At 48.4% G+C, this 25207-nt stretch overlaps 1 protein-coding gene across 2 annotated transcripts in view; it reads right to left on the bottom strand.

Annotated features, from left to right (window-relative positions):
- Positions 1–9925, bottom strand: part of TRIM2 (tripartite motif containing 2) — a 176528-nt gene extending 166603 nt beyond the window's left edge. The window contains exon 1 of one of the 2 annotated variants that reach the window (XM_053658480.1): positions 9701–9925. In XM_053658480.1, coding sequence (XP_053514455.1) covers positions 9701–9838 — 138 coding nt within the window. In that variant the 5' untranslated portion in view covers positions 9839–9925. The remainder of the gene's footprint in view (positions 1–9700) is intronic. The other variant, XM_053658481.1, reaches the window with a different exon arrangement.
- Between the last annotated feature and the right edge of the window lie 15282 nt (positions 9926–25207).

Genomic DNA, 25207 nt, shown 5'->3' with positions numbered 1-25207 from the left:
GTGACTGTCAGTGCAAGATGCAGCAACAGCAGCACAGCTGGGCCATTGATTTCTGACGTCTGCCAGGCCTGTTCTGCAGGATCTGTAGGTCCCTGGACTCGGTCTCTTCCTCCCTGTAGCCTGGCCACAGTGGGCCTATGACGACACCCTGGATTCAGTTTGGTATGGCCGCCCGCCCCCCTCCCCCAGAGCATGCAGATTCCCAGGAAGGAGTGCGGGTTTGATTTGGAACCCCACCCTCCATCTCAGAGGGTCTGTGCCTGTCCCTTCTTCAGGGGCAGCCCACCTCGGGAGCTGAATCTCCAAGCCTGAAAGAATTTTTATGACCGCATTTTCTACCCTGCCTTAGAGCAAAGGGGGAAAGGGGGAGGGATGTTCTTTGACTCTGTTACAGAATTGCCAGATATAGCAAATATAAAATATAAGATACCCAGTTAAATTAGACTCTCAACAAATAATTTTTAGAATCACCCTCTTTTTAATGCAGCATAACTATAGTTCAGTAACATAAAGTATATTCACATAACAAGTAATTTTTTAAATATAACTATGTCCCGAGCAGTATTTGGGACATACTTACAGTAAAAAAAATAATTCATTGTTTATCGAAATTCAAACTTAACTGGGCATTGTATATTTTATCTAGCAACTCTACTAGCCTTTCTCCTGGCTTAGTTCATTTGTTTACTTGTTTGTTTCTGGTACTGGCTCCCACTGGCTCCTACTGGCTCCGGTCTCTGCACAGACAAAGGGCCCTCAGGGAATCAAAGCCGTCCTGCTTTGACCTCCTAGGTGACAGGCTGCCAGCCTGGGACACGCGCTAAATGCTAAAAAGGTCATTTTGAGAAGTCAGGTCCCTGAACAAAATCACAATCAGGAACAGTGTGTCTTTGGCGCTTCCCCTCTCTCTTTATTGTCCCCTTGTCCCTGGGCAGTCCCCTTCCAGGTCATTAACTTATGCTGGTCAAGCACTAACTGATCAACATTAGGTGTCAACACGTTTAAAACATGCCCTTCTTTCCGCCATACTAATTTTCTTTCCCCAGTGGCCTCAAACGATTTTTTTTAAAAAAAGGTGTTGGCCCTGGAGCCCACGCCTGCTCGCCTGTGCTAAGACACCTTGCCTTGCAGCTCTTCAGAGAGGAAGGAGTTTTCTCTAAGAAACTCTCCAAGGACTCCGTGTTGAACAGCAAGTCCACATTCCCCTTGGTGCTCCCCCAGAGCACGAAAGCCAAAGAAAACCCCGGAGGAGAGTCCTTAGAGGATGGGTAGCTCCAGCCCAGTGGGGTGTAAACCACCAATGCCCACGGACAAGGGGACAGAGATGAGAAGAGCTTCACTGCGGCCCCAGGAGTCCAGGTTAGCTTCAGAAATACCTGCCCCATGTGAGCGGTTCCAGGTACTCAGATGCACCTCAGGTTGGTTACACACAGCATGTCAGGCAACATTAAAATACACACAGCATTACACACAACATAACATACATACAACATACAAAAATACATGCGACATTAAAAGGAACTTTTTAACTATGTTATTATGTACCGGGCCTACAAAATGCCATATTTTTATTTCACAGTCATGTGGATTTTAAATTTTAATTAGCAAAAAGTAATTGAATGAGGATGCATGTTTTTTTAAGTTGGAAAAAGTGCACAAAGTAATCCACATATTCAATCACTTTATACCTTTAGAGACTTTTCTTGCAACTGATCATAGTTGTACCAAAATAAACCGTGAAAACATCTCAATAGGTTTCTAATGACAATTCTGTCTTAAACACACCAGGCACGGCCACAGGCTGGGCTGCGTGATAGAAGCTGGGGTACGAGGACAACGAAAGCAGGCCTCCTCAGGCAGAGGCTTATGGTCACGTGGCGAAGATCGATGACAGGACCACCAATCCCAGCACAGAGTGGAATGACAGAGTGGACACGGGATGGGGAAAGAACACAGAGGAGGCTACCACCCAGCTCAGGCATGGCGGGGTTTGGGAGAGGTAAGCAAAGAGGGCTGCCTGAAGGAGGAGGTCCCTGGCAAGGTCTGAAAAAGCAAGTGGCGAGTTCAACAACGGTATTGCTGCTTTGGCAGAGGGAGCTCTACAACAGAAGCCAGCCCAACTGAGGACAACCGTCTCTGGCTCAGCTCTACCGACCCCACTGCTCCGGTCCCATCTGTTGAGTCTCTCTTGAGTGGACCCTACCAGCCACCGTAGACAGAGAAGTGAAATCCCCTTTTGTAAGCTTTCTATTTATTCATTGCAGCCAAGCAGTTAATTAATTTTGGGAGATTCCCAGAGTGATTCTAGCACTTCCATCTGAACTTCAATTAATGAAAAGCTTTACTGAGGCTGTTCTCCAGAGCATTCAGATTGATTCTTTCTTGTCTTGACCCTGAATAGGCTGCCTTTGAGCTCCGTGGCAGAGGGGGCTGCCCAGTTGTTTACCGGTTTCCATTTTCGGCAGCTCAGCTGTAACCAGGGATTTTGACCACCAGCTGGGCTTTCGGCACCACTTCTGCTCAGGGGCTTGGCCGTGAAAGCTGTTCTTGGCTCAGAGAGGCCTTGTCCCACTCTGCCTTTATAGCCATTTCCTCCGACAGCCATCTCAACAGTCACGCTGTTCGCCCCCTCAATTCACACGTGGAGGACACCACGGCCCAGCTGAAATGCCTGCAGTGACGTCAGTGATAGGATTCTTGGGCGAGGTCTGCCTAATAAAACCTCATGAGGGAACCTGCCACAGATCGATGTCGAGGAGGACATGGAACCCAGGGCGTCGCAGTTAAGGGAAGAGCAAGGAGGGGGCCCTGAGGCTCCCTTTTATTTTTATTTTATTTTTTAAGATTTTTAAAAAATTCTTTTTTTTAAACAGAAGGTAAGGGAGGAAAAAAGAGGGAGAGAAACATCGGTCAGTTACCTCTCCCACGCCCCCAACTGGGGAGCAAACCTGCAACCCAGGCCTGTGCCCTGAACCAAACGGGCAACCTTTCAGTTCAGGGACCAGCGCTCAACCCGCTGAGACACTCCAGCCACATCCCTGAGGAGCCCTTTTCGATGAGGGGACTCTCCAAGCACCACACTTCCCCAAACCACCCAGATATGTTTTGTTTGAGAAGACTTGCCTGAGGGGTACAACAGCTAGACACATCCAGACTTAAGGAGAATGACTAACAAATGCTGGGAATGGGCAGAAGGTCCCTTTAGACTGAGTGCATCTGCTGAGGCATGTGGCATTACAGTGTCTGCAGGCTCTCAGAAACTGAAGTTTAAGCCCCTGAGAGCCTCTTTGATAGAGGATCTTTCTACTGGAGCCAGCTTGCAAACAAACCCTCAGTCTGAAACTACACTGTAGGTGAGTAGCAAGAAGAAATCCGTGCTGAGGGATGAGAACGTGGCAGCGGAGAAGAGCAGGAGGGAAGAGAATGGGGGGCACTGAAGGAGTCTGGGGGCACTTGGGGCAGGACAGGCACTGAGGAGGCACCCAGCTGGACAAAAGCCACAGTGGGCCCTCCGGCCTGCTTCGTGAAGGTTATTATCAATAGCCTGGACATAGTGTTTGATTTTCAATAGTTTTTACATTGCTAGTCCTTTCCCCCAATGAAAGAGGAAAGAATTATGCCATGTGAAAAAGATTAGTTAATTTCTTCTACATTAAAAATGACAAAATATTGGTGAGAGAAACTAAAGCCCTAAACAGTGGAGGCATATATCGAGTCTCAATATTGTAATATGTCAGTTCTGTTCCCAAATGATCTACAGATTTAAGGGAATCCCAACTGCATGCCAGTGTGTGAATGTGTATGAGAGAAAGAGAGAACTGGCAACCTGATTCTAAAATTTACATGGCGATGGAAGAAATCACGAATAGTCAGGATAATATTAGAAGATTTATACTAGCAGATATCAAGATTTATTATAAAGCTACAAGTAGTCAAGACAGTGTGATATCAGCACAAAGATATTCAAATAGATCCACAGAACAGAGTTGAGAGCCCCAAACAGTCCTGCCCATACAATTTCTTTATGACAAAGGTGCTCCTGCAATTCAGGGATGGACAGAATGGTCCTTTCAGTAATTAGTCCCGGACCAATTGTATATCTATATGGGGAAAGCGAACTTTGGCCCCTACCTAACATTACACACAAGAATTCATTCCGCATAGGCTATAGGTCAGTGTGAGAGGTGAGACATGAAGCTCCTGGAAGAAATCAGAAGAGAACACTTTCACGATTTTAGGGTAACAAAGATTTCTTGAGTAGGGCATAAAAGGCACTCCGCATTAAAAATCGGTTTATTCCATTGGACTACATTAAAATGCAGAACCTTTTCTGTGCCAAAAGATACAGTTAGGAGAGCGAAGAGGCAAACCACAGAGTAATAGGTGTTCACAATACCTAAACCTGACATGGCATTAGTGTCCAGAATACGTGGACAGCTCCTACGAATAGAAAGGACGATCCAATTGTTTAAGTGAGCAAAAGCCTTAAATAGGCACTGCCAAAGAGAATGTTCGGCGAGCCTCTGAACGTCACTTACCATCAGTACTGCATCAGGGGATGCCAATGAAAATCGTAAGAAAATGTTATTATACACCCACCGCAATGACTAAAATTAAAAGGCCGGCATGACAAAGTGTTGACAAGGATATTGAGCAACGTGTACGCTCATACTTTACTGGTGGGAAGCTATTTGGCAATCTCTGTTACCGCTAATCTGTGCTTTTTTTAAACCCCACCAATCCTGCTGCTGGTATATAGTCAAAAGAAACCCATGGCTGAGTACACATCAGTTCAATAGTGAAAGTTAACTTTGTTTCAAAGGAACATGAACCTCTGCAGGGAGAAATTTGTAGGGAAATAAAGGGAATGGCCAGAGTCCCACAGTTTTTGCACTGGGGGTGGGACTATGTGGTTGGGGAGAAGGATGTCTTTCAGGCATCTTCCATTCTTTCTAGAATCTGAGCTCCTCTGCGAGAGCCAAGGTTGTGGCTGGTGGCATGTTGGGGGTCGGGGGAGACAGGCAATTCCTAGGGAGTCGGTGGCAGGGGCTGTGGGGGGGTCCTTTAGCTTGGAGTAACACAAGCATTGAGCTACAAGCACAAGGAAACAAATGGCAGGAAAAGAGAAGTCAAGGTCAACATGAATGAACATAGAAGGTATTATCTTATGTGAAATAAGACAATGATGAATGCCATATAATTTTACTCATATGTGGAATCAAATAAATAAATACATAAATAAACCAAACAGAAGCAAACTCAGTTACAGAGAACAAGCTGATGGTTGGCAGAGGGGAGGGGGATCGGGAGGGTGGGTAAAAAAAAGGGGAAGGGATTAAGAAGTACAAATTGGCAGTTAAAAATAGTCATGGGGATGTAAAGTACAGCACAGGGAATATAGTCAATAATATTGTAACAACTATGTATGGTACCAGGTGGGCACTAGATTTCTCATGGTGACCCCCTAGTAAGTTATATGAGTGTCTAATCACTCTGTTGTACACTGGAAACCAGTATAATATCGTATATCAGCTGTAATTGAACATTTTTTAAAGAAAGAAAGAGGAAGGAAGGAAGGAAGGAAGGAAGGAAGGAAGGAAGGAAGGAAGGAAGGAAGGAAGGAAGGAAGGAAGGTCAAATCATTGAATTCTGTGAGTCCAGGGGAGAAAAGGTTTATTGCCCTTTGCAAACAAGCACACCTCCCACGATGCCCAGATCTAATCACGGCGCATGTGACAGCACAGATAAAGTTCCTGAGAGAGGAAGGAGGAAGGGGACCCAGTCCAGAGTCAAGACAGGGTCTCCCCTGGTAACCCTTGGTGGAAGTGCTCAAAACACCCTGAGGGGTGGGTGGAATTAGAAGTCATCATTACTGTCACCACCATCATCATCACCAATAGCTAATTGTGCTAAGTGTTTCACACACACTTCTCATTTAATCTGCAATAGTCCTACACAAATGAAGTAGGGCTATTATTATCCTTATTTTACATACAAGGAAACTGAAGCTTAGAGGAATGATATAACTTGCTCAAGGTCAGCACAGCTAGCTAAAACCAGAACCACCCCCTGGTTATACCTGTCTGATCTCTCACCACACCCCACTTGTGGGAGCTGGTCCAGCCCAGCGGAGGTGTGGATATTGGGTCTGTTGCTAGGCCAGGATCCTGGGACTGGATCCTAGGCAGGAAGGTGTGAATGAAAAATGGGCTGCATACTAACCTGGACAAGCTCAGAGGTGCCACATGATAGGCCTTGCAAACTCGGTGATGGAAAATAACCACACAGGATGTTCTGAACAGAAAAATTCCTAACCGAGTAGATCATCGTGGATAGTCACGTCCCGGCCTGTAGTTGCCTTGATAAAAGGTCAGTCTCTATCTTCAGCGATTCCTGTGCATTATCTTTGTGCATCTTGAATAACATACCTTTGAAATGTCAGAGTAATTTTCTTTTCCAGACTCCTTGAAGACACGACCAGAGCACAGCACCACAGAAGTCCACATCGTTGCCTTGTTTCCCAAATGCCATCTCTCTGTGCTGTAAAGGTTGGCTCACACCTGTCCTGTAGCCGCCGGTGTAGAAGACGTATGTGTTTCTCCATTCTGCTTTTTACCCAGTCCCAGAGATTTTCATCTTTGCTTCCTCCCGCCTCCTTAATCTGTGATCAATGGATTCCTTGTAACCTTCCTTACGTTTTCTCCTTTGATTCTTAGTGCATGGAAAGAGCTGCCATTCTCTGGAGCATTTTCTCAATCTGTTGAGATCTTGCTTCCAGGCATATCTTCAAAATGTGGGCTCCGATGACCTCTTAGAAAACTTCTCTGTAGGTTTGGACATTCTATCGTCAACAACAGCAGCGGGGTCTGAGGGCGAGGGCAAGCTCACGCCTGGTACCGTATGTGCCTACAGCCAGGCCTGGCAAGGTCGCCCGACTAGTTAGGGGCAGAGCGGCACTGGAACGTTCCTAAATGTATATTTTCAGACTTCTAGCAGGACCAAAATTTGGATCACTTTTAATATCCCACTGGCATTAGGGATTTTACACCAAAACTCATTGGTGTCTAAGATCCCATTAGGTTTACCCAGACAGCATGGCTGCTGGCCCAGGAGCTGCGCAGTGGCAGGTCTCTGACCACCTTGGTATCCCCCCTTCCTCTGAGCCTCTCGGCAGGGTCAGGGACTTCCTATGGTGACATCCCCGTCACACAGGCACTGTCCTTATGCCTGTCTACGATTTCCACAGCACTCAGACTGGAACGAGAACTCCCATCTAATTCCACACAATGAAGTAAGACAAGCCCAATTCACATCGTTCTATGGGCCTGAGTAGACCTAAGTTTGTCTTAGGAGTCTTACTGGTGGTAATGAAAGCAATTTCATCTCCTCCAAGGTACTGCATTTCCCAATTTCATACCTCTCTAGGAAAAGCCAACCGTAAGAAAAGGCACTTCTTCCTTTGCTCATGTGGGTTTCTGTGCTCAGGGTTAGCATACTTAGCTCCTAGCTTTCACCACCCTCCCAGCAGAAGGGTTATGGAACCAGAGGCTTGGGTAGAGATGAGAGAGAACCAGCCCTTCACCCCATGTGGTGTGAGCGCTTCCCAGAATTTGTCATCCTGCCAGTCTGTACGGTCCATTGTTAAAAAGGGAAGAAAAGCACTGTCTTGAGAAACCCAATGGTGACTCCATAAAAGCCTTGGCCAGACCCTGTAACCATGGCTGCCTATTCCATTAGTGTCAATACAACCATCTTCACACTTCTGTGCAACTGTGTGCCAGCGTGCATATGTGTGCACGTGCACACTTAGGTGGAGACTTTCTGAGTCAGACTTCATAAGATGAGGTCTTTTCAAGATCTTTCCAAGATCTTTTTTCAATGGCCTAGCTAATTGAGGTACTTAGAAGAATTGTTACAATGATCTAAGTAGTGCTTTGGGTGCTATTAACTTGGACCATCTCTGACGTAGTCAGAAAGACTTTAGTAGGCTTTCCATGTGAGGCTCTGGGCTCTCAATATATTTCATGAGAAATAGCAAGTCAGCTCCTTGGGACATCCTGGTTCTCCAAAACGAACTTACAAATGCACCACAAGGACAAGTGTGACAAGTTGTGTCTGCCCCTGGTGCTTGGGTAATAGCCTCAGAGCCAGGGAGGTGACAGCATGACAAGAAAGCCAGTTCATGGGCAGGAAGGGAAAGGTTCCATGCCGGTGTCTTCATGTAATGCTCCGGACTCCGGGAAAGAGAGACCAGGTGCGTGCATTTCTGCCTCGCAAAATTGGGAAGTGGGACTCTCCAGCTTAATCCGAAAAGGTGGCAGGACAGACGCTACCCTGGAAGGAAATGGTTGTGTAGGAAAACAATGTGGCCACTTTGCAACCACTGCAGGGAACGCCTGTTGAGCATCATGTTTCCCTCAGTATTTTAAATTCTGGTGATGGGAAGTAGAGAAAAATGTCGCAATTTGGGGAGTAGGTATGGGAGTGGAGACTCTGAGCTCAAAAAGAAGAAAATCCATATTCTTACTGCGTTTTCAACCAAATTAAGTGACCGAATAGTCTGCATGCTAAAAAGTAGCCTGTGCTATAGTTTCAATTTTTAAAATAGATTCTCAGTCTATAGCAAGTGCCTTTGGAGAGGTTGTAAATTCAAGAACAGCTGACTGTGGAATAAATACTCACGCAATAGTCAATATTTTCCTTTTTTTTGTCATCATAAAACTAAAACACAAGAAAATGGATAACGAGAAAAATTAAAATCCTATCGCCAGCTCCTTAGCTTTCTCATCTCCACTTCCTGGTCAGGGGATAGCTTGGGGGTCTCCAGCCACTGGTAGGTACACTGGATGGGCCCCAGGGGCCCCAAACCAAGGCGTCTGGTGGACATCGTGGGCACGAGAGCACCTCCGTGTCTGCCGTCAGAGCTGAGTCAGAGCCCTGCCCGGGCCTGCCTCCCCCCACGCCGTGCTGGGCCCCAGACGGCAGCAGAAGGCTGCAGTCCTGCTGAACCGCTTGAAGAAAGGCTTCATTGTAGAATGAATTTTGATCCCAAAATCAAATTGAGCAACTCCCTCCTCTTTCCTCACTCCCTCGCATTCTTCTGTCTCTGCCTCATTCATGTTTTAAATCATACTCAGTTGCTCCACTGAATGAAAGGGCTCTCTCATTCTCCAAGCCCTCCTGGACAGTCTTCCAAAAGAGGGGCAGTGTGCTGAAGTGGTTACAGCACAGACGGTGAAGTCAGGAGTCAGAATTGAAATCGGAGTTTTGCTGAGCAAACTCAGCCTAATCTCCTAAACTCTTTAAGCCTTTGCTTCCTTATCAGCAACCCAGGCCTAACCATTGTGAGCTACTGTGAACAGAGCTTAGTTCCTTTGGCACATAATGGGTTTCCACGAACAGTAGTTATTAAAGCAAACACCAAGAAAAACAACAGGAAGGATCCCTTGATATCCCCAAACAGCTCAGCTTTGAGCTTAGGCAGTATTTTTCTGCACAGGAGAATCATCTGGGGAACTTCCAGAGACCCTGCTGGCCAGGCCTCACTCCGGCCTCCTGACATCAGCATCTGGGAGGACGGGACCCAGGTAACAGCCACATGCAAAGGTGCTCAGGTGGTCCACTATGTGGACATGCAGCTGAGTGACGAACCTGCCCGGGGCAGGTTTGCTGCAGTACAAACAGAGAGAAGCCCTCTTACCTCCAGGAATGTCCCACAGCATAACTGCATCAGACAGTCCCCAGACGAAATGCCCAAAGCCAGGTGGCTGGGAGCCAACGAAAGCCTTTCCAGCCACAAAGGGGACTCAGCCCTTTGGGGAGGCCTGCGGTTCTGCATCCCTCCCTGACCATCTGCAGACAAGAGGAAGTGGCTGAACTTCCTTGTGCCCTAGAAAGAACCGGCTCTGTTCGCTCTTTCTATGCAGCCATCGCTGTCTGCTTCTAGCAAAGAGCTGGCAGGCCCTGCCTCCCTCACCTCGGGACGGCTCCCTGCACCAGTATTCTATTTTCAGACCATCAGCCTGCTTTCATAACTAACCTCTGGGGCAGACTGACCAGGTCCCAGTGATGTTTACTTTTCCACTCAGGAAACAGACAGGGAGGTCGACAGGCCCAATATCCGCTCGTTTCCAAGGGCCAAGCGTACTGATGACACACGTTGAAAAGAAAAAACAAAGCCCGCTGCACTCGGGGCACCCCAGGGTGGGGTTTTCCAAAGGCTATCAGCACTGTGCGCCCCCCCCCGCCCCCCGCTGCTGCTTTTCTGACAGTAGGAATTTTGCTCCTGCCCGTGAATCCATGGGGAATTTTGGACTGTGGGATGTGGTTGGGTCTCCCTCAAGGCCCTGTGGCAGAGAAGAGGGTGGGGAAAATGAGGAGAAGAGTAGGAAAAGAGAACAGGAGCTAAACAGTGTAAAGTAGGGCCCTTTGGCCTCTAGAATGAATCTGTGAAAGGAAAAATGGAGAATGAATGATTTAAAAGAAGGAAATAAGCTGGAATGGAAACACAAGTGAGGAAAAATGATGAAAAACTTTGTAGAAGGTCATGGAGTATGAGAATAATGGTAATTTTTTTAATTTAAAAATTAATAAATATAGGGTGTTTTTTTTTACAACAAAATAATATTTTTAATTTAAAAAAGGATAATGACTCGGGGCTTCTGTATATCTTTCTTAAGTAACTTTCTTAAAGCTTCTTAACTAGACTCCCAGCCTTCAGGTTGGTGCCCTCCCCTTCTCCCGCCACTTGCCACCACAGTGACCTGCTGGCCCAGAAATCTGACCATTGGACTCACATGCTTAAACCCTGCATGTCTGCTTACCACCTATAAGGTCAAGTTCAAGCTCCTTAACATCACATGCAAAAGCTGCCAAAATCTAGTCTGTTTTGACCTCTCCAGCCTCATCTCTACTCCTCCTCATTCGAGTTTTATACACATGGGTCATGGAACCACTTGTGGTTCACCTTGCACACACAAATCCTCTTTTCTCCTGCCACTCACTGTCCCCAGTGCCACCTGCCCCGAAACCCCAGCTACTCAGCTTTTTAAAACCAGCTCATCACCTCCTGAGGAGACAGCTGCTTCTCAGGGCTGGAGGATTGTTGCCCAAGCCAAAATATTGGCCCTGTTACCGAGCCATTTTGTTTTTTCCAAAGGGAAATGAAAAAAATCTCAGTTTTAATGAGACATCCACCAACTTTTACATGTCATTTCCTAGTGTTTTCATGTTACCTCCATGTTGTGCCAACATTGAATGGAGTCAAACAGAGCACAGCTGGGTTCTGAACTCAGACTGCGAGGCCGCAGTTTGCAGATTTGATCAAGGCGCTTCACACTAAGTTACCCAGGGTTGCTTTTTAATAGTTCACCTAATCATCACGAGTTCTTACTTTTCAAGGAGTAAAGCTTGTGACTCTTCATAAAAACGAAAACAACAGATAGCTTGAAACAGCAGAAGCTAGATTTAGTTCACGTTTTCAGAATAGATATATCTTGAAGCCTAATACTTTGATATTTAGAAATATACTGAACACAGTACTATGTCAGATTGTTATAAATATTAAAAGATGTTTCCAAGTCATGTGAGTTTGAGTGTGTATGAAAGAAGGTATAATGTCTTAGTTCAATGTTCCTTACCTTCCCCTCAACCTGGTGTTGGGGGAAATCGAGTCACCTGTCTCTCTCTTGGTCCCCATAATTTCCTTGGGGTACCTCTGCCACTATACCACCACACTCCTCTATATTTATCTGTCTAAGTGTTTGTCTCCCTCAAAAGACTGTAAACTCTTGGCAGGGACAAATAAAATGCCTCCAGTATGAGGCTGTTAGGAGATTTACAGATGTACTCTAGTAAAGTATCTGGCATATAGTAAGACAGGTACAAATGCTTATTTAAAAATTGTTTTCAGTAGCCTACAACAGGGTCTATTTTATAGTAGCCGTGAACTCCTGAAGGAATGAAAAAACAAAACGAGTGAGGCACGCTGGAGCTAAAATTTCGAGTGACACGTGTGCCTCCTGGCAACAGCCGCAAACCACTCTGAAGTCCTCCGTTTGTACATTGTGCAGGGACCCCAAACAGGAATCAGACCTCACGGTAGCAAACCCGGTGACCCTGCCATTGCTGCGGTAAGTAGGCCACCAGCTGGAGCTTGGAGATGGTTTATTATGCAGAGTTTGTATTGTCGTTATTATACTTACAGGTATTGTAATTGAATGTAACTAAGAGCTCTTCTGAAGCATGCGTATACTCACAAAACCCGTGAGAATTTAAAGAAACTGCGTGGGAAAATAACCCTGTGTTCGTATTTTTCTGTCAAAAGAACTACAGTGCATGCAGCCATTTCCAAGATGCCCCAAGGGAATGGCACCTCTGGCTTCTGACCCGGCGTGACACCGTGACACCGAGAAGAAAGACAGTTTCTGGTTTTGCACACTGTCCTTCCAAGTGCTTTCTGGTTCTTTGTCAGACTCACCTACTCCTTGTGCCTGAAGTCAGCTACTGAGGGAAGAGAGAGGATGCATTTTAAAGTATGACTTTTGACCCCAGAAGTCCTATGGCTTGGCAAATTAAGTTAAACTAACTGAAAATAATTTAGGAAATTTAGAAAAAGCAACATCACACACAATTACGTTCCCCGCTGAATGGAATTCCAGGATGCTTTCCACAGACTTGAAAACAGCCTGGCAGTACAGGCTTCTGTCCAACTGCTCAGCAGTGACTCAACACCTAGCCGGCTGAGTGGGATTCGTGAGTTCCACAAACGAGCCATTCTGCGTGACTCGCTGTGTTTGCCGACGGGGTGGCACAGGGACTGAGGCACGCCCCCCAACCCCAGGGACGTCTGGGAGGGAAGCAGACCATCACAGCGGCCTGCAGCGGGCTCCCTCAGGGACACACCGGAGAGTACAAAGGGGCCCCTGTCATCTGTAGTTACAAGTGAAAACCCATCGGGTCCTTCGTGAGAGTTGTGCAGCTAATCCCTCCTTAGGTTTGCCCAGACCGTTTCAGAATAACACGCAAAACCTTTCCCTGAAAAAACAGAACAAAACCCAAAGCCGCACTTCATCATCTCTCACTGAGATGTCTTCCCAGATTTGAGTTAGTGGCCATTGGCTGCTTCAAAGCAAAAGGACTTAAAAGCGGGCCTTGGTGTTTTCCTATTCACACAAGTGTCTGATCTTGTTCTGTCCTCGCTTAGTTATTGGCTGTGATGATAACTTGTGGCAGCGAGCTCTCCTGGGTTACTATTCACTGTGAAGTGGAAAGGGCTCTTTGTTTCATCGGTTTAGATGCATGTGGGAAGCATTAGGCCCCTGTTAAGAGAAAGCTAAGTTATAAGCTGGTTAATAGCAGCTAAAAGGGGCCATTCATTGCTCTGCTGGGGATATGGATGGGAAGGAGGGTCACAAGTCCTGGATCCTGCTCCCCAGTTTGCCCCCCCATACCGGCCATCTCCATCATGCCACATCTCCATCTATGAGAAGAGAATGAAGTGTCTTTAAAAAGCATTTGAAATGTCACCTGTTAGGCTGGGGTGCTGCAGAGGAGCCCCTCCCTCCCTGAGGATACAGCCTGGTACCCCAGCAGTCAGACCGGCATGGACCACCCCAGGGGGGAGACACCAAAGAACAGAAGCCCTGTGCTCTGTCAAATGCTCGCTGCCTTACTCCTCCCAGGGAATCCATGCTCTACCCCCAGTCGCATTGTTTGCAGGGTCTCTGCACTGTCTTTTGAACTAAGGGTTTCCATATCCATCAGGAAATCAACGCATTTATTGGGCACTAAGGACGTTAGGGCAATGATTCTCCAAGTGCGGCCCAGGAACCCCTGGGAGTACCGGACTCCTGCAGGGGCTCCACGAGGCCAACATCCAAGCACGGGAGTGAGAGCGGCAAATGGATCTTAATGCCGCAGAGGATGGAAGTTCACCAGTACAGTTCCAGATTCGACACTGCAACTAATCTTCTTAAAAACTGTCATTTGTCAAACTTCTGTGTAGTGTCAAAAAATCTATACTCATTTTAAAAGGCTAGTGAAATACCCACTTCTTTTCCAGCTACATACCAAAGTGGGGCTGATCGTCTTCATATTCTTCAACTAAAGCAACATTTTTTTTGCAAGGGAAAGAATACAGAAGCATGTGCGAAAATCTAGCTGTCTTCCTTTTATTAAGCCAGACGTTACAGAGATCTGGCAAACGGAAAACAAAGCCACCCTTCTCATTGACTTTTCTTTGTTTTAAAATGTATTTTTCATGATAATATGCTCTTTGTGTTCATGTGTATTTGGTACATTATAATTTTCAAATGAATTAAGTATGATTAATACCTCTGTTTTTACTTTTACTACTGTAAATATATCAATAGACTCGGCCAACATAAGCAAGTACTTGTTGTTGTCAACAACTTTTAAAGTTAAGCTTCTTATATTGAGACAAGTGTAGATTCAGAAGCAGTTGTAAGAAATAATGCAGACAGATACCAGGTGCCTTTTACACAGTTTCCTGAGTAACGACAGTAACATCTTACAAAACTGTAGAACAACATCATAACGAGGATACTGACATTGATATGGTCCGGATACAGGGCATTTCCACCACAAGGGTCCCCTGTTGCCCTGTGATAGCCACACCCACCCACCTCCACGCCTTTCTTCACTGCTGGCACCCCGCACTCTGGCCCCACTTTCTGTAATTTTATCATTTCAAGGATGAAATTAAACAAAATGTAACCTTTGAAATTGGTCTTTTTAAAGTCAGCTTAATTCTCTGGAGATTAACCCAGATTTTTTAATGTATCGGTAGATGATTGCTTTTATTGCTGAGGAGTATCCCTTTGTATGAACTTACCATAATTTGTTTAGCCATTCACTCACTGAAGGACACCTGGTCATTTTTAGGCTTTGGTTATTACAAACAAAGCCACCACCCACAATGAGATACCGGTTTTTGTGTGCACATAAGCCTTTGTTTCTTCAGGATAAATGCACAAAAGTGTAATTGCTGGATCATATGTTAGTTGCATGTTTCATTTTTACAGAAAATGCCGAACTCTTGCAGAGTGGCCATTTCAAATACCGAACTAGCCTCATATCCCTGGAATAAACCCCACTTAGTCAGGGTGTATGATTTTTTTAGATATTGCTAAATTCTATTTGAAAATATTTTAAAGGACTTTTGCATATATATTTATGAGGAATGAATATATAATATATATTATTTCACTGATTTTCTTTGAAAACATATGTTTCTCTGATTCAATTTCACGAATCTTTGTTCTTATTTTTCCTTCTGCTTTCTTTGAGTTTAAGTTCTTGAAGTGGGAACTTAGATTATTGCGGTGAGACTCTCCTTCTTTTCTAATGTATGCATTTATTTCCATAAGTTCCCTTTTCAGCACTGCTGTATCTGCGTCCCACACATTTTTTAAACCACTCTCCCGATTTCTGTCTTTTCATTGTCCCGTGGTCCCACTGACACCACAGTGAGGGTGGGCTCGTTACCTCCAGGGAGTGAGGTGCAAGTCCCCACACTTCCTCTGACGCCGCCCACGAGGCAGGAGGGGGTGCTCCCCCCTCACTGCAGGATGGGTAGGCAGCCAGGTGGCCCTCGTGGTCTCCACAGAAGCTGTGGGGTCTGCATGGGGTCCGGGGAGGCTCACAGGTGGCAGAGATGAAAATTCTGACTCTCTGCTTGACCTTCTCTGACAGCACCCCACAGGAGCACTGGGAGCCTCATGACAGCCCCACGTGAGGCTGAGGTCCCTGCTTGGCCTTTTCCAGGTGGGTTTCGGTGGGGCCGTGGGTTTGGCCCAGAGTAGAACAGTTATTGCCTAAAACCTTTCTGTCTTGCTAAGCTGCTGATTTCCTGACCCTTGAGCTGGAGGAGATTCTTCTGATGGAGTTGTTTTTTGTCTGTATCATTGATATTTCGGGGTTGATGCTTCTTCAGCTCCAAGTCTGGGACACTGTGAGACAAGAAGTGAACCCCAGGAGGTCACCCATGTGTTATTCCTTGGGTCCCGCAGCCCCGAACCATTCTGCCAGCCTCTCTCTCTGTATTTCAGTGCTTTCTTATGTTTGTTGTACATGTCATGTTCAGGGGTTTTAGTTTATTAGCTCAAGGAATGTGGGAAAGTTTGTGTATCACCTTGCAAAGCAGAAGTCTCCACTGTAATTTACGAATATGAAGCATCCTGGGTCCGAGAACCCAGGTCTGGAAGCTACAAAACGTGTCAACCAGATCCTCGCTCTCGGGCTTATAATCTGGCTGTGAAGGTGACACATTAGAAGTTTTTCCTACTTAGCTCTTTATGTTAAACTAAATATTTCAAATAAAATAAGCTAATAGTAATTGTAAGTGGTAAAAAAGTCCTTTTCTGTTTTTGTCATTACTGACTGTAGAGGCTGGCTTCTCAGCACCCCGCCCCGCGCCGCACACGGCCCCACCCCACCCTGCACCCACAGGGCCAGGGACGGTGACGGCTAGGGTTTGCAGTCCGTGACAGTTCGCAGAGCACGCTCATGGACAGCATGACATTTGATCCTCACAACAGCCATGTAAGCTCGGTAGAACCAGTATCACCGTCCCCAGGGCTGAGAGTCGGCTGGCACACAGCGGCACAGTTGTACTCGCTGCTGACATAACAAAACGCTTCTGTAAAAGCTGCCTCCCCCGGCACCCCGCCCCTCCACGTCCTAATGATCCTGCGGCTAAGACGTTACCACTGGGCCGAGGTGGGACGTGCTAGAGTTGCATCTGGTGCCCGAGCCGCTCCAGTGTGTCGAATCTGTGACTACCACCCCTCAGTCTTACACTGAGGCTCCAAGAACCTGCTCACGGTCTCCAATCAAAGGTTTCGGGAGCCAAAGACACAGATCTTTCCTGAGCCAATAGGTAGGCACCTCAGTGTGGGCAGTAGGGCTGAGTCCCCAGGGCCCCCCAACACACACCCTGCTTGTCTCTCCTGCCTCTGTCTGAGCCCGGGCAACTGCTGTTCCCCTGAATGACTGAGGTCACCCACCTGCAGAGCCTCCTCCCCGGACCTCAGCCCCCACTGACCCCTCTCTAACCTCCCTGCAGCAGTCCTGCCAGAGCCGTCACCGCAGGGCGTGTTTTGAGGGGTGTGTGGCTCTGTAATGAGTCCTGCAAGTACTGTTTCTATTGCTCCCCAGCCATCACAAGAAGCTCCCCAGCTTCTTGAGAAGAAGGGCCATCATATAATCCCAAAGCCTCTGGGACACAGTTATGCACACAATGGGCTCTCCAAAGCCACCCAAATTCTTCACTGGATGGGCAGAGTAGCAGAGGCGAGCACAGACACCCTAGGTGGAAGAGCGGGTCACACAGCAGTCTCGGGGCTCTCCTCTCTCCCACTGGCTCTCCGCCCACTGAAGGTCCCTCACACGTGTACACACCCATGAAACAAGATATACACGACTGCTAGTCTGCTGCTCTCGGACTCTCACACATCGAAGGGAAGGTTCCCACTTGATGGCTACGTGACCCGTGCATGCCTCCTCCCTGTCCAGTTGCTGAAGGCACATACACTTAACAACCATGAAAACAATGACATAAGCTTTGATGAGTGAGTTGGAAAGTGGAACTGAGTGGAGGACTCTGAGCAGCTGAGAACTCGCCTGGGCTGGCGAGTTGGTCGGGGAGTGAGCAGGTCAGCACACAGCATCGCAGGCCTGGCCATGTGTGCAGCCTCCTGTCCCTCGGGTGGCCCCCGGAGGACACACAGAAAAGCCCGTCATGAAGTGCTCCGAGTCAGGGAAGCCGACATGGTGGGATGACCCTGGGGTCGTTGAGGTGGCCCCTCACTCCTGAGGCCTGGCAGGCCAGGAGAACACTGGCCAGCGGAGGCAGGGGTCAGGCCTGTGAGGGGACAGTTGGGGTGCAGAGCTCCCCAGGCCCTGACTGAGGATGGGCAGACAGCTTCCCAGTTCCCGGCCCCTCTGGGCCGCTTCCTGCTCTGCCCCAGCAGCTGTTCTTCAAGGGGCTTTGAGATGACATCTGTTCCCACCACGCTCAGGACTCGGATGTGTCCTGTGAGTGGCTGGCTGTGCACACTGGCCAGCAGTTTGCTTCTTTCTTGAGAACGACACCGTGAGAAGGTAGAGAGGAGAGTGACAGGGTTAAAAATGACAAGGAAGGAGAAAGGGGGAAGAGACCGTGAGAAGAGGAAGGGACAAGAGAAGCCTGGGCCACCTGCCAGCACCGGCGGTGCCACTCCAGCTGTCCGTCAGCACAGGAGTGGCCCCAGGACCCGAGGAGTCGCCACCAGGGTGGGGGGCGGGGTGGGGCAGGTGGCAGACACCCACTGTGAGTACGGATAGACGCCTCCTCGTGGGCCAGGAACCCACTTGTTTGCTTTTCTAGCACTTCCACAGGAAAACAACCTGAAGCGTAGAACTCGCTGTCTGTTGGCTGCTGTCAGAGTGGAAAAGTTGAGGTGACTGAAGATCACGTGTTCTGTGGCTAAGACAGCAGGGGTGGCTGACAGGCTAGTGTGGCCCCCTGAGGGTGTCCCTGAGCCCATGTCCCCGAGCTAATGTCCCCCTCATGAAGCCTCCTTTTCTGTCCCCCAACAGGCCCTTTGCAGACAAGGCCCCGCCCCCAGGCGACGAGGTGCCGCTTGGTGTGTCTGCAGGAGGGGCTTGGCTCCCCCCAGTCCACCCCCGCCGGCCTGGGCCCGACCGTGCCACCTCAGGGCTCCCACCTGTGCTCTTTTTGAGTGGGCTCTCATGATGAGGATTTTCTTTTCTATGTGGCTGTGATGGGGGGTAGCTAACAGAGAAACCAAACTAAACAAAATCTCTTTACCTTTCTCCCTTTTGTAAACATTTCATCCCCTGAGGGTTGGGGAGATCTACGGAGAATAGTTTTCCCAACTGTAATTACACCTTCAGGAACACTGCGGCCCTGAGTCTGAGTGTGCGAGGCCCAGGGAGTTGTTGATTCTGCGTAGCCACACCCACTGAGTAATTCTGCAGCGAGGAGGACTGGTGTCCAGAACACCCACCCCCACCCTGCCGCTGCCCCCCGCCCCCAACACACGCCAGGCCCACGTCTCACTGCTCTGAGCAGGAGGCAGGACAGGGCCCGACTGGGACAGCGCTCTGGACCGGCACCCACTCCTCTACCCACCCAGCTGTGGGCGGCCCAGGTGGGAAACAATACCTCCTTTCACGGGAGGCAGGTGGTTCATTGCAACACAGAGGGGAAGAGGCAGGCCTACCTGTGCGAGGCTGTTCTGAAAGGGGAAGGAAACACGCTTCCAGAGGGAAAGGCGACCAGGTGCCATCGACGTGCCCACCCCTCCCGCCACTCAGGCCTGGGAACCAGCCGGTGCACCACGGCAGGGCTGGACTGGTTGTTAAAATACCACAAGACTTTGGTTCTGTGTGGTAAATAGCGGCCGTCCCCAGCCGCCTGGGCCTCTCATTGCGAGGTCCCTGGACTTTCCCATGGCCCAGGTACCAAGGATTCAAGTCAGGGCCCTTCAGGAATGTGCTCATCGCCCACTGGTCAGTGCTGCCGTTCTGATAGTAAAGCCTCACCCTCCCCCCGCCCTGCCCCCATGCAAATCAGAATCAATTGCCTTCCTGAGAAGTCGCGTAGCTTACTCAGTGGGTATTCTCCACATTTCTCACGTTACTTCCATGCTATGTGCTTATTTAGGTCCAGGTCTGTTGCCCCCGTCCCAGGCCCCAGGCACCTTTCATTTAGAGCCCCCAGTGCCTGGTGCAGACTAAGTGCCACATCCATGTTGGCGACGTTGACCTGAGTCAGGGTTGGCTCCGAAGTGGGGAGACAGGATGCGAGAGAAGTCGCCTGGAGACGAGGGACGTGTCCGTGTGTGCGTGTGCGGGTCAGGGCTGAGGGGGCGCTTCTGCCGCCCCTGCTGATCTGAATGCAGAGAATGAAGACAGGTTTGGGTGGAGGCCGGGAAGCCACACAGCAGGACAGCCCGGCATCGGAGCAGCCAGACTGGAACGGTGACCGACCTCTCCCAGGACTCGACTCTGCCATCAGGCATTTTGGCTCTGCTCAAAACCAGGGGTGCCTGCTGGGTGCGTCAGCTTCTGTTCGCTGCTGAGACTCTGAAGGAAAGGGCTTCTAGGCACTTGGCCAGAAGAAACCCCATGAAGTCCTCTAATGCAGCCCTCTGCCCCCACAAACCAGCGGAACAATGTAGCGCTGGCCGCCCTTCCCAAAGCCTCCCAGCCTGGGATGCTGCCTGTGGAGATGGGCACAGAAGTCCGGAGGGACGGCAGTCCTGCCCCGCTGGCCACGCCTGGGGTGGAGCACACAGCAGGTTGGCTGTGCATCAGCAGCAGAGCTAGGGCTGCTGGCGTGGGGACCTCACACAGTTCAGGGGGCACTCTGTTAGAGAAAGGACCCAAAATTGCAAACACGGAGTGAGGCACAGAGCCTTGGCCGAGCCCACATGGGAAGGGACCCGAGTCTTCCACTCTATTAGTGTCACAATGGAGTCACCTAGGGCACAGCGTTGTCATGAGCAGGGTGGTGTGTATTCGTTTGCTGGGGCTGCTGTGACAAAGTGCCCCCAACCCGTTGCAGGGGGTGGGGGTCAAGCAACAGAAGTGTATTGTCTCGGAGTCCCGGAGTTCCAGAGGCTAGAAGTCTGAAATCCAGGTTTTGGCAGGGCCACGTGCCCCGGAAACCTGTCGAGGAATCCTTCCCTGCCTCTTCCCGGCCTCGCGTGGTTTGCCACCTCTCTCTGGAATTCCTTGGCTTGCAGCCGTGCCACTCCGTATCTGTGCCCTGATCTTCTCACGGCACTTTCCCCGTGTGCCTCTGTCTTCCCGTGGCCTTCTAAGGACACCGGTTACATTAGGGGCCCGCCCTACTTCAGGATGACCTCATCTTACCTAATTGCATCTGTAATGACTTCATTTCCAAATAGGGTCATCGTCTGAGATATGGATGAGTGGAGCTTCAACACGTTTTTCTGGGTGGGACACAGTTTGACCCGTAAGAGGTTGTGGGGTGGCCGTAGCGGCGGAGGTAGAAGCGGCTGGAGCTATTCTGCAGCCTTAGGGCCGGGTGATCCCTAGTGGCGGCTGCACTGGGCTCTCTGGGTGGGAAAGCACCCTGCCCCCTTTCCCAGACCACCTGGAGAAGGTGGCGTCTCCCCAGACACCCCGCTGGCCCAAGGCCCTGCTGCTTCACATCCCCTCTTGGTGTCTTCACTCCCCGGACTCACAGCATGGTTTTGCTCAACCCCAAGAAACTTGGTGAGTGTGGGTAGGGCACACACCAGGAACTCTGACACTGGTCCCTAATCCCTGAGAGTTCACAGCCTGGTGAATCACAGTGGATGACAATTGTCCCACAAAACACCATGCCAATATAGTCGTAGCCACAGGGTTGTGAAGGTCAACTCCCCATGTGTGCCAAGCTCAGTGAAAGGGGTGGATGTTCGAGGGGTTAAAGCAGCAGGTGATTTGGGCTGGAGTGCACCATTGTTTATGGTTTTCTTTTCTCTACGAGGTCTTCCCTCTTAATTAGGTTTTGCTGAATCTCCAAAATGAATTTATGTCTGCTGAGCACACAGCGAGGGGTAGGAGCCACTTGCAGAGTTCTGGGTGGCAGGGAGAAGCCAGGCTGGGCTTAAAGAAGCAGATCATCACCAGGTGGGTTCTTTACATTCATTCAGTAGCCTCAGGCCTGCCCAGCAAGGCCAAATATAGGCTGACCCGGTGACGTCAACATTCTAATAAACCAAATGGCAAAGAGGCCAGGCATTTTCAAAGTCATGTTCCAATGAAATACATGCAACATTAAAATACTACTCAACGTGGCTCATCTATGCTGATTCAGTCACCCCTTGGAATCCAGCAGTGCTCCTGGGGACATCAATTTGAATGTGACTTATCCATGATACAGTGTGGTGCTTGCAAGCTGTGCGGGGACTGGCTGGCCCTGTATATAATGTAGAAGCTGCTTCCTTATCACACAAATCAAGGTCAGAAAAGAGTCTGGTAGTAAGAGCCTGTGGTTGTTTGGATTCTAGATTAAGATACAATCTCATAATGGCCATTTGGCTGCATTTGAATTTGAGGCCTTTGAAGAGGTTCATTGATTGACCAACTGTGCTTAGAGCATATTTGAACTTGCTGAGCCAGGAAAGGCTGCATCGGGCTGATCCAGCCTCTGCCCACCCACAAGAGAAGGGCGGGCCCCCTGCCCCTCTGAGGGTGCCACTGAGACCCGTCTGTGGCTCTTTGGCTGGCCTTTGGACCACCCTGCTGTGAGCTCATGGGCTTTCACTGAAAGAATCAAAACTCCTGCCCCTTCTGTCTCTTGGTCACCTGGGCTTCAGTTCTGCCTTTCTGTGGGGTAATGGAGTCCCCCCTTTTCCTGCACTTGAGCCCAGCAGTTCCTTATCAGAAAGCAAAGCTGCCCTTCAACAACCTCCTGGCCACCCCACTCTCAGCTCCAGCCCCGGGGGACCCACAAGACATCAGGCCACAGATGTCTAAGCACAGGTCTGCTGCCTTCAAAGGGTTAAACAGCTGTGCCCCATGGGAACCCCTTTTTTGCAGCCCACACCATGCTGGGAGCAAGATGAGCGCTTGGCTCGCTGGGGTGGCCGAAAGCTGCTTTGCATCTGCTTTGTGTATGACACCTCACTTTGGGGGCTTTTTGAAGTCCGGTTTCATGATCAGCAAGGCAGTGAAAACTGGAAACATCTGTTCAATAATGAATATGTGATCAGCTGGGACTGTGTCTATTTTTGCTCTCATTGTTAACTCAGGGACTGGCATTGTACTCAACTCAGAGGAGGCCCTACATCAGACTAGGTGAATGAACACGTGAGTAGATACGTAAGTGACATATCAAAGTGAGAGTCATGGAAATATGCACAGGAAGGATCCAAAGCAGCCAGGGATGCCCCTGTGAGGGAGAGAGACCTGGGCCGGGCAGCTGAGACTGAGTGGGGTGTAATGAAGCAGCGAGAAGCCAGAACTATTTCTGCCAAAGGTCTTCTCAGGAGGAGAGGAAATGTGACGGTGGGGTTGTTGGGGAGCTCAGTCAATTAACAACCATCTTTCTGGGGGTGCAAGGGCATTTCCCATGGGGCCAGGTGATAGCCTGCCTAGGAAGTTTTCAGCATTTGAGGCCACAGAGCACAGGTCAGCAGTAAAGGTCATGCAATAGGGAGTTCAGGCAGTAAGTATGAACTCATTCTCCACTCAGGCGGTGGGACCCTGAGTAGGTGTGTTTTATGCTCCAAAAGTCAACATCTTTCTCCCACTCAGGACCCTGGACTCTTAACCACGGGCACTGACAGGTTTTCCCCTTGAGCTTCTTGGATTTTTCCTGAGGAAGATTTTCAGCAGCACCACCTACTCCCAGTGTGTCATCTTGGTTCCCACAGAGACTCATCTATTCCCCACACACCTATCAAGCACCCACCATGTGCCAAGAATTCTAGCAACGGCAGAGAGCAGGATGGGTGTGGTCCCTGCTATCATGCAACTTACATTCTCTGTCAAGGAAGATAGATAATAAGGCAAGTCAAGAAGGAAAGCAATAAGGTAACTGCTGGTGTGGACGTCACACTAAAGGGCATCAACCAGGGTGACATGACAGAGAGTGACAAGGTGGGGCTGGCGAACTTTAGATATGCGGTTGATCAGAGAAGCTTGCTCTGAAGAAGTGACATGTGAGCTGAAAGCTATGGGTAAGTCAGCTCATGCCAAAAGTCAGTAAAGAACGGGGAATAAAGTTTTGAAGTAGTATCTGTTAGAATCTGAGATTAATTGCTAATAACAAGAACCTACTAAAGTGGCTCAACTAAGTTAGAGATTCGTCCCTCTCACACACCTCTTATGAAATGTACTTATAAAATAAGTACACAATTAATATTCGACAAAGGGGGCAGTAACATAAAATGAAGTAAAGATAACCTCTTCAACTAATGGTGTTGGGAGAACTGGACAGCTACGTGCAAAAAAATGAAACTTGAGCACAGACTTACACCGTACACCAAAATAAATTCAAGGTGGATAAAAGACTTAAATGTAAGTCGTGACACCATTAAAGTCCTAGAGGAGAACATTGGCAAGAAAATCTCAGATATTTCACGCTTCTTTACTGATATGTCCCCTAGAGTAAGGAATGTAAAGGAAAGAATAAACAAATGGGATCTCATCAAAATAAAAAGCTTCTGCATGGCTAAAGAAAACAGTATTAAATTAGCAAGACAACCAACTGTATGGGAAAACATATTTGCCAATGATAACTCAGACAAAGGTTTAATCTCCAAAATATACAAAGAACTTACACGACTCCACTCTAAGAAGACACCCAACCCAATTAAAAAATGGGAAAAGGACTTGAACAAACACTTCTCCAAGGAGGACATACAGAACATTCAGAGACACATGAAGAGATGCTCAATATAATTAGCTATCAGAGAGATGCAAATTAAAACCACAATGAGATACCACTTTACACCAGTCAGGATGGCTGTCATAAACAAAGCAACAAACAACAAATGTTGGAGAGGTTGTGGGGAAAAGGGGTCCTTAGTCCACTGTTGGTGGGATTGCAGACTGGTACAACCACTATGGAAAACAGCATGGAATTTTCTCAGAAAAATAAAAATTGACCTGCCTTTTGACCCAGCAATTCCACTGCTGGGATTATATCCTAAGAATCCTAAAACATCAATATCAAAGAACCTATGCACCACAATGTTCATAGCAGCACAATTTACAATAGCCAAGAGTTGGAAGCAACCTAGGTGCCCATCAGTAAATGAATGGATCCAAAAATTGTGGTACATATACACAATGGAATTCTATGCTGCAGAGAGAAAGAAGGAGCTACTACCTTTTGCAACAACATGGATGGAACTGGAAAGCATTATGCTGAGTGAAATAGCCAAGGAAAGACAAATACCATATGATCTCACCTTTAACAGGAAGCTAAACAACAAAACAAACAAGCAAGCAGAAAAAAAAATAATAAAGACACTGAAATAGAGAACAAGGGGATAGTGACCAGAGGGGAGAAGGAAGGGAAGTTAAGGGGAAAAAGGGGGGAGGGATTTAGAGGAACAAATAGGAAGGACACAGGGACGAGAACAAGGGGGGGGGGAAAGGGGAGGGAGGTGGGGAGCAAGGGGCGGGGGAGGCTGGGATGGGAAAAATAGACAAAAAA

This window comes from Artibeus jamaicensis, unplaced genomic scaffold (genome assembly GCF_021234435.1).
Source record: "Artibeus jamaicensis isolate MK-2021 breed Jamaican fruit bat unplaced genomic scaffold, CSHL_Jam_final scaffold_537, whole genome shotgun sequence".
Taxonomy (NCBI): Eukaryota; Metazoa; Chordata; class Mammalia; order Chiroptera; family Phyllostomidae; genus Artibeus; species Artibeus jamaicensis.
Note: the sequence above shows the minus strand (reverse complement) of the source record. Positions and strands in the feature narration are given on the sequence as shown.